This window comes from Physeter macrocephalus, chromosome 6 (genome assembly GCF_002837175.3).
Source record: "Physeter macrocephalus isolate SW-GA chromosome 6, ASM283717v5, whole genome shotgun sequence".
NCBI classification, from domain to species: Eukaryota; Metazoa; Chordata; class Mammalia; order Artiodactyla; family Physeteridae; genus Physeter; species Physeter macrocephalus.
In genome coordinates this window covers 56,758,428-56,768,435 of record NC_041219.1, presented here as the reverse complement: position 1 = coordinate 56,768,435, position 10,008 = coordinate 56,758,428, and the positions used below count along the sequence as shown (strand labels likewise).

Here is a 10,008-nt window from a genome sequence, read left to right as displayed (position 1 = left end):
CGTACCCCAAAAAAAAAAAAAAAAAAAAAGAAAAAAAAAAAGAATCCACCTGCCAGTGCAGGTGACATGGGTTCAAGCCCTGGTCCTGGAAGATCCCACATGCTGCAGAGCAACTAAGCCTGTGCGCCACAACTGCTGAGCCTGCGCTCTGCAGCCCGTGAGCCACAAATACTGAGCACGTGTGCCACAACTACTGAAGCCCGCACGCCTAGACCCCATGCTCTGCAACAAAAGAAGCCCCCGCTCGCCACAACTAGAGAAAGCCCGTGAGCAGCAATGAAGATCCAACGTAGCCAAAAATAAATAAATAAATTTATTTTTAAAAAAATAGATTATAAGGGAGTACCATAAACAATTATCTGCCAACAAATTAGAAAACTGAGATGAAACTGACAAATTCCTAGAAAGACATATATTATCAAAACTGACACAAAATAAACAGAAATCTGCATAGATGACTTCAAGCAAAAAGATTAAATTAGTAATCAAAAATTACCCATCATAAAAGGTCAGGCCCAGATGGCTTCAGTGGTGAATTCTACTGAGTATTTAAAAAAGAATTAATAGAAATCCTTCACAAACTTTTCTAAAATATAAAAGAGGAGGAAACACTTCCCTACTCATTCTATGAGACAAGCCTTACCCAGATACAAAACCAGACAAAAATATCAAAAGGAAGGAAAGCTACAAACCAATGTCCCTTCTGACTAGAGACACAAAAATCCTGAACGAAATACTAGCAAACCAAATCCAGCAACTGTAGAAACAATCATATGCCATGCTTAAGTGGAATTTAGGCCAAGAATTTGAGGTTTGTTTGACATCCTAACATCAATTTACGTAAAACACCATGTTAATAGACAATGGACAAAAACCACGTGATTATTTCAACAGACACAGAAACAGCATTTGACAAAATTTAACGCCCCTTCATGATAAAAACAAAAAGAAAAGACTAAACAAACTAGGAATAGAATGGAATTTCTGATGAAGGACATCTACAAAACCTACAGCTAACATCATACTTAATGGTGAAATATAAAATACTTTCCCTCTATAATGAGGAACAAAACAATAATGGCCTATTGTTTCACCACTTCTATTCAACATTGTACTGGAGGTTCTAGCCAGGCAATTAGGCAAGAATATGAAATAAAAGGCATATGAATATGAATATAAAGGCATCATGTTGGAACAGAAGAAGTATTTGCAGATGACATAATCTTATGTATATATATAGAATTTATTTTTTTAAAAAAACCCTTGCAACTCAATAAATAAAGACTATTTGTCTTTATTTATTGAGTTGCAAGGGTTTTTTTTAAATAAATCCATTTTTAAAAGTAGAAAGTCTCTGAACGGACATTTCTCCACGGAAGATATATAAATGGCCCGTAAACACCTGAAAAGATGTTCAGCATCATTAGACAACAAGGAAATTTAAATCAGAACCACAATGATATACCACTTCACACCCACTAGGATGGCTATGATCAGAAAACAAGTAATAACAAATGTTGGTAAGGATGTGGAAAAACCAGGGCTCTCATATGTTGCTTGGGGGAAATGTAAAATGATGCAGTCACTTTGGAAAACAGTCTGGCAGTTCCTTGAAAGTTTAAATATCGAGTTATGATATGGCCCGGCAATTCTACTCCTAGGGTATAACCAAGATAAATGAAGACATATGTCCACACAAAAACTTGTACGTAAATGTTCATAGCAGCATTATTCATAAGAGTCAAAAAGTGGACACACTCCATATGTCCATCAACTAGTGAATAGATGAAGAAAATGTGGTATAACCGTACAACAAAATATTATTTTACAATAAAAGGAATGAAGGAGTGGTAAACGCTATAACATGAATGACACTTGAAAACATTATGCTACGTGCAAAAAGCCAGTCACAGAAGACTCCATATTACATGAGTCCACTTACATGAAATGTCCAGAATAGGCAAATCCGTAGGGACAAAGAGCAGATCAGTGCTTGCCTAGCTAATCATGGGCAGATGGGGAGTGGCTGTTAGTGGGGGAGGGGTTTCTTTTTGAAGAGGTGAAAATGTTTTAAAATTGATTATGGTGATGAATAAACTAACATCCATTAAATTGAACACTTTAAATTAATGAATTATATGGTATGTGAATTATATCTTCAAAAGATGTTATTTTTAAAACTTATTAAGGAGGGTAGGAGAGGCAGAAAGAGAAAAAAACAATAGGAAGGGGGAAACAGAAGGAGAGAGGGAAGATTCTTTCGGTTAAAATTAATAACAAAGAGGGAGCCAAGCAGAGAATGTGGGGAAAACACGAGTGGGAAGAGTAGCACTGCTAACTTCCCTGCAACTTTTGCCCAAGTTCTTTCTCTCTCTCAGCCTGTTTCCTCATCTGTAGGGTTATGAGTTAGACCCATCCTATCAGAATTCTCAAGGATCTGCGTTCTCTGACATCTCTGCTCATCTCTGAGGGGCTGTAAATACTTAAATCAGTCAGTTATCTTCTCTGAGCTGCCATCATAAAATGGATTAGAGCCAAGAACTCTGCTGTGTCAGCCTTTCAGAACTTTCTACGCCCTGAGCCCCTTCCCCACCCATTTCCCACTCCCCCAACCTTCTTTCTAACCCTTGACTTTTGTTACTCCCAAACCTTGTCTTCAAATTAAACTGAGGTCCCCAGGAAGCCCACCTTCGTCCTTCTTAACCTGGGATCTCGCGTGTCTGGGATGGTTCGATAGGTGGGCATCTGGTCACTGAGGTAAACGTTGTAACCTCAGAAAGGTCCCTGCCTCACTGCTTGAAAAGCTTTGAGTTTGGGAAGAGAAGCTTGTTGGGTTTTTGCTTAAAGAAGCCACTCGTCTTGGCTTGCACTGCATTTGGAACGGGACACTTTTCCTCTTTCACCCTTGCCAGTGTGTCATCCACATCTTTTGGTTGCTTCATAGCTAGTTTCATACTTTCTTCTGCAAACGAAGAGCAGGGGAGAAAACACTTCAGCCAGTCTTCAGTTACCTGGGCATTGCTTTCTCATCCACGTTTCCTTGAAATGCTTTTCTCCCCAAATTCTAAAAATTACAAGTTCTTGTCCCAGAGGCTACGCTGGATCAAGGGAATGTGTCAGAGCCATGCTAGGCTGTCCCAGCCAGGCAAGCGAGAAAACGTATCTCTCCTTTCAGCTCTATCAGAACTTATCGATCTCAAGCCCCATACTTTCATGTTTCCTCTAGGAACCATGATCTGAGAAATACATTGACAAGAAGCTAATATTTCTCAGAATAAAGCCCGAGAACCACTTACATCAGAATCATCTGTCACAATAATTTTTAAATGTAGTAACCAGGCTTATCCCCAAATGAATGAAATCAGAATCTTCCTACCCAAGGGAAGCAGGAGAATCTGTTAGTCTCTCACAGGATGACCCAGCTTGATATTAAATGTGTCTTCCCCCACTGTGCCATTAAATTCAGTGAATTTAATTTCTTGTCTCCAGGTGCAAGACCCAAGATACAGCTCCATCTTGGAGCCTGGACGTAGGACCACACAGCTGAGAATATCCTCAGCAGAAGGAGGAGGAACCAGTGTCACCTTCTCTGCATCTGGCTGCCACCGCCCCTGGTCCCCGGCCAGGTTCACCTCGGTTGCCCTGGCTCTGCCGCCATCATTTCTCTCTCAGTGAGCACTTTCTGCATCACAGAACTACAGACGGGCTCCCATAAGCTCCTCTGCCCTGTCCCCCATCCCTACCCTCTGTCCTCTCCTCTGCATGATCTCATCTACCCCAAGGCCCTGTCTCTCACCTCAAGGCAATGACCACCACCAGACACACCAATCTGCAGTTCTAGAGTCAGACTGCCTAAATTTGAATCTCACATCTGCCACGTACCAGGTACATGACCTCAGGAAAGTATGTATCTTAACTTCTCCATTTCCCCATCTGTAAAATGGGACATAGCAGCACTTGTTGCATGGATTTGGGGGAGCTGAGGCAAGTGACCACGAATTTGTAGTGGCTCCAGGCTGCTTGGTTATGGGAATTTTTACAACAGTGCTCGGCACTTCGGTGAAGACACAGAGGAGATGGGCATTTGATTTCACACGATGGTGGGGTTGGGGGGGGGGGTGGCTCTTGGGAGAGTGCAACAGAACAGGTATGCACGGAGTTGTGGATATTGGCAAGAGGAGAGCTGGAGGGATGGTATCGTTATGGAGAAATTAAATGAACTTGCGCCAGGGTCCTGAGGCTGCCATCAGGGATGGATGGCATGAGTTTGTCATTTCAGAGAAGAGTAGTTCGGGGTGATGACAAAGTCCAGAGTGCACCATGGAAGTGGGAGGCGGGAGGGAGGTAGAGGACTTTAGAGATGGGAAGGCCAAGGGACTGGATGGGTCATCCACAGGATACTGCAGGGCCCAAGGTGATAGCAGGACTTGGGGCAGAGATGAAGACCGGGAATCAATGGCCATTCCAGGGTCTGTAATGAGGGAGGCAACCTGTCAAGGAGATCAATAGGGGAAGTGCCAGCTGAATAAGGAGGGCAGCCAGGCTTTCATGATGAAGGGCTGCTCCAATAGTCTTCTGACTTCTTTCTTCAATGGAACCAAAAAGACATTTGGGATCAGCTAAGATGGTGGAGTAGAAAGAGCCCGAGCTCACCTCCTCCCACGAGCACACCAACATCGCTACTATCTGCAGAGCAATCATGGATGAAAAAGACCAGAACCTACCAGAAAAGATCTTCTACAACTAAAGACATCAAGAAGGAAGCACAACGAGACGGGGACAAGGGGCAGACTCGAGATTTAATCAAGCCCCATAGCCCCAGGGTGGGTGACCCACAAACTGGAGAATAATTGTATTGCAGAGGTTCTCCCACAGGAGTGAGAGCTCTGAACCCCATGTAGGGCTCCCCATCCCTGGTGTCCTGCACCAGGAGAATGAGTCCCCAGAGCTTTTGGCTTTGAAGGCCAGCAAGGCTTAATAATTTTGGAAGTCCCAAAGGATCCGGGGAAATAGAGACGTCACTTTTAAAGGGCACACTCAAAATCTCATGTGCACCAGGACCCAGGGCAAAAGCAGTAATTTAATAAGAGCCTGGGCCAGACCTACCTGCTGGTCTTAGAGAGTCTCCCAGAGAGGAGAGGGGTGGCTGCAGCTCACCCTGGGGACAAGGACGCTGGCAGGAGCCACATTTGAAAGCTTTCAATCGAACCAAACCTAGAGCTGATTAGTAATTCCCAAGTCCAGCATTGACTATGACACTCCTCAGCATTAGACCCCAACACGGTAGTCAAGGCACTCCACCATAGAGCCTCAGTTCCCACCAATCCTCCCTTAAACTCACCCCGAATTCCAACCAGACTGACAGGATCACCTCTAGCCCATGTAACACCTTCCTGCAAGTTAGAAGAAATCACCCCTTTTTCGGAGGGTTGCAGCCCAGGGGCACCAGCTTGAGGAGAAGACGTCCCATTGTGTGAACCCCCTCTGGGTGGATGCAGCCCTACACCACAGCACGTGGCTTGGTGAGCAGAATTTCAGCTACGTACACAGCCCCTAAGAGAGAAGCAGGGAAGTCCTACAACCGGGAGCAAGACATTTTTGGAAGGCAGCCTAAAACTGGCCCAGAGAGAAGGAGAAGCCACCACGGAAGTGCCTAAGAGAGGGGATGGTCAAAGCAAACCCGGAAAGAAAAATAAATGGAGGATCTTTCAAAGAAGGCTCCTGTGAATAGCACTCACGTTTGCTCAGGCGGAAAATAAAAGTGGGAGCAAAACATTCCCAGTACTCCAAATTGAATAGTATTTTGATGCAAACTCTTCTGTGCTGAGCACAGGGTTCACAGGATGGTCTCGGGTTCTCTAGGCCTTTAAACTCCCTAACACTCCTCTTTGGGGGATATCCGATCTTTCGCTTTCATTCCCTGCTGTCCACGGGAAATTGTGGATGACGTAAGTGTAGAACCCAGCAGGATGAATACGATGTCACTAGACTATCCCCATGACTTACACTGAAACTTTCCAAGACCCAAAAGGGACACACCCCAGGGTGTCACTCTGATGGGGTTGTTTAAGAACCCCCAGGGAGGTTCCAGAAAATCGGTTTAGAGTCACCAACCCCTCCCTCAATAGGTATATGATTATCATTATGTGTTTGCTTTGGCTCTTCACAGTTTCCATGGTTTCCCTAGGTATCCTTATTGACGTGAGTATCTTCCATCTTCTTGGAGGCAATGAGCAACCAGAAGGATGGGTAATTGAACAGACTTTCCATTTCAGCGAGCCCTTCAGGAAAGAAAAGCATCTGTGATCTGGAAACAGGGCGCAGGAGACGTTTTGGAATTCATCCAAAATGGTAGGGAAGTCCCTGACGCCACATCATTTTAGAGTGAATAAGATGTAGAGAGCACAGAGAAAAACAAGCGAAGGAGGAACAGGTCATTGCAAAGAAAGAAAGGGACATAAACCTGATGGTTTGGGATGGCTTCTCAAGGCACACTGTGTCCCAGCCAGAGGAAAGAACAGCCAGGCTCTTGGCAGAAGTCCTGCTATTTTAAGGCCTGAGGAGGCCGAGCCAGAGAGCTGGTGCGGTCTGGGCTCTGCCAGTGAGTGACAGGGACTGCCCTGGTACACAGACCCCCTCCGCTGACATTGCACTGAGAATACCTGCATAGTCGGCGTCCGACCCAGCCAGGTGTTCTCGAACCCAGGGCTTCTGGAACTGACAATCTTCTCTGTTTCCTCTACTCTTTTGCCCTGTATCACCCTGCCCTCCACCCCCGTCTGCCTGTCCTCTGTTCTCTCCTTCCTGCACTCAGTCACTCATTCATCCATTTAATTTCTCTGTGCCAGGGACTTCCCTGGTGGGCCAGTGGGTAAGACCCCACGCTCCCAATGCAGGGGGCCCGGGTTCAATCCCTGGTTAGGGAACTAGATCCCTCATGCATGCCGCAACTAAGAGTTCGCCTGCCCCAACTAAGAAGCCCGCATGCTGCAATGAAGATCCCGCGTGCTGAAACGAAGACCCAGCGCAACCTAAATACATAAATAAATAAATAAATATTTTTTAAAGATATTAGGTATCCTTCCTCTAAAAAAAGAAAAAAAAAATTTCTCTGTGCCAGGTCCAGGGAATAGAGTGGCAAGGCACATCACAAGATATTCATCAATTAAACCAGCCCTTACTCAAGCTGCCTTCCAGAAAATTGTACCACAATAACATATGAGTCTTGTGATGGGGGATGTCGACCATGCTACGGCGCTTTATGCCTCCTTCTCTCTCCCCCCATCTTATTTTCCCTTTTTTCCTCTTCCCCCATCACCTCTTCCATTCTCTGCCCTAGACTCTCTCATGTGTGGCTCATTCTCTGTCCTCATATCTTTCCTCCTCTCTTGTCCCGTTTCTCTCTCTCTCCCTTTCCCTGATTTCTTCCCTTCCTTTTTCTCTTCCTGTCTGTCCTTCCATCTACCCCTCTGCCTCACCCTGAACCCTGACAAGGCTCAGTTCTTGTTTTTTAAGAGGCACTGCCCACCACCCAGTCCCCACGTGCACACACCCACTCACTGGTGCAGTCACTTCCCGGCTCACATGTTCAAGACCCCCCGGCCCACTCAGAGCACAAGCATTAGATCCCTGTCATGGGGGGAGCCCGGGGACATCACTGCTCCCCTCAGTGAGGCAGATGCCGAGACACATGAAATTCACAGGGGTGAGAGTTTCAGGGTGGAGCCTCAAAAACAAACCCCAGAATTCGTGGGAAGAAGTTAAAAGTTGGTGGGCCCTGAGGGCATTATCCTAAAGTGAAATAAGCCGAAGACAAATACCAACTCGTCTCGCTTATATGTGGAATTTTTTAAAAGAGGAAAAAAGTGAGCTCATAGATACAGAGAACAGATTGGTGGTTGCCAGAGGTGGGGTGGGAGGTGAGCAAAGTGAGTGAAGGGGCTCAAAAGCTACAGACTTCCAGTTATAATGTAAGGAAGTCCTGGGGATGTAACGTACAGTGTGGCGACTATAATTATAGCACCGTATTGTATATTTGAAAGTGGCCAAGAGACTAAATCTCAAAAGGGCTTATCCCAAGGGAAAAAAATATATAACTGGGTGTGACAACGATGTTATAACCAGATTTACTGTGGTGACCGTTTCGCGATATACACGAATATTGAATCACTATGTGCTACACCTGAAATTAATGTAATCTTATACGTCAATTATAACTCAATAAAAAAATTTTTTTAAACACACGAGGTTGAAATGTGGTGCTCGTCAGCCAGGGAGCACTTTAGAAAGCACAGACTTCACGAGGGTGTGAGGTCAGGCAGGCATCTTCTCCTCGTCTCCACTTACAGATGAGGCACCGAGGCTGAGAGAGAGAAGCACCCTCTCCAAGCCACAAGCCACACGGTCGTATCTGGATTTGATCCTATGTCCTCTAACAGGCCCCTTTCCTTCCTGACAGGAGCTCACAGCAAAATTCAAGTCGGGCCTTTGGCCGAGGGAGTGTCACCATGTGTACCCACGATAAGTACACCAGCAGTGAATATTTATTGTTCATTAAATGCCAGTGTAACAGGGAAGAGCCAAATCTGACTACATGTTGGATCTGTTTCTTTTACTTTAACCTTTGCTCTCCGCTGCTTTTGTTCACTCAAAGGATACTGTCTCTACATAATGGCCTGCCTCGGGGAACCCTGCCCCCTGCCTGAATGTTAAACCAAAGTGCCTTTGTTCAGGGAAACACCCCGACCCTGTCCACCTGTGGATGGCAGCAGGAAAGAAGAAATTAACACACCCCCTCCCCGAGGCTGGTCATTCCAGGGATATTTGCAAAACTTATGGCCTTTTGACTTGACTTCCTCATCTCCTCCCCCTCTCTGTGCTGTAAAAGAAACTGGCATCCAAACCGGATAGGATGGTTTTTTGGAGACACTAGTCTGCCGTCTTCTGGGTCTGCCGGCTTCCCGAATAAGGTCGTATTCCCTGCCTCCACACCTTGTCTCCAGTTTATTGGCCTGTTGTGCGGCGAACAGAGTGAGATTAGACACGGTAACACCAGGACTGTGATGTGTGCTTTACTCACAGTATTTCACGGGATCCTCACCACAACCTGTGAAGACCTAAAAAAGTTAAATCAAGGTCAAGTTCAGAAAGCCAGGGAGTGTTGGAGCCAGGGCTGAATCCAGGCTCCCTGACTTCAGGGCTGCATCTTCCCTTAACTTCTCTGTTACTAGTTGAATGGATGAAATTCTTTAACGGTGGGACTTTAGACAATCGTTTGAGCTGAGGAAACAACATGCGTGTGCTGGAGACAGGGGTGTGATTGTCCCGTGTGGACAAGTGACCAGGACAGAGATAGCGGATCTTAGTGGAGCTTCCTGGGACCGAGGTGAGGAAACCGAAAAAGCTGAGCTTTCTTTAAAAGACAGAAAAAGTGGAGCTTCTGGAAGGAAGGAGATAAGGGGTGGAGAAGAAAGCCACCTCATTTAGGGTTGGTTGACCTGAAGTGAAACCCAAAACAGCCACCCACTGAAAGCTTGGTTATTGTGCTAATTTGTGGCAAATGATGAACAGGAAGTCCACGCTTTAATTTACCAGCTAAGTTAGCGCTCAGAGATGGACAGATACGACGGTGGCCTTTTGCATTTTGAACCTCAAGCGTGTCCTCTATTGAAGAGTGTGCTTTTGGGGAGAGAATCAGATGTAGAGCGGGAAGGCTGGCTGGACCACGGGGTGCCCTGGGCCCGACAGAAAAGCCGACAGAGCCGTGTGCCGTGTTGCACAGCTGGCAGCAAGTCAGAGGAATACCACACTCTTGCTCAAATGGTGTTTCAGACATTTACCATGGTTTACCATTAAAGCATGGTCACCTTCCTACCGTACAGCACGGGGAACTCGACTCAATACTCTGTAAGGACCTATATGGGAAAAGAATCTAAAAAAAAGAGTGGATCTATGTGTATGTATAACTGATTCACTTCGCTGTACACCTGAAACTAACACAACATTGTA

At 45.6% G+C, this 10,008-nt stretch overlaps 1 protein-coding gene across 1 annotated transcript in view; it reads right to left on the bottom strand.

Annotated features, from left to right (window-relative positions):
* The window catches only part of GALNT8 (polypeptide N-acetylgalactosaminyltransferase 8), a 70,246-nt gene extending 60,952 nt beyond the window's left edge, over nucleotides 1–9,294 (bottom strand). The window contains 3 exon segments of the mRNA XM_024128981.1: nucleotides 2,705–2,774; nucleotides 2,777–2,962; nucleotides 9,117–9,294. Of these exon segments, the coding sequence (XP_023984749.1) occupies nucleotides 2,705–2,774; nucleotides 2,777–2,962; nucleotides 9,117–9,294 (434 nt within the window).
* Between the last annotated feature and the right edge of the window lie 714 nt (nucleotides 9,295–10,008).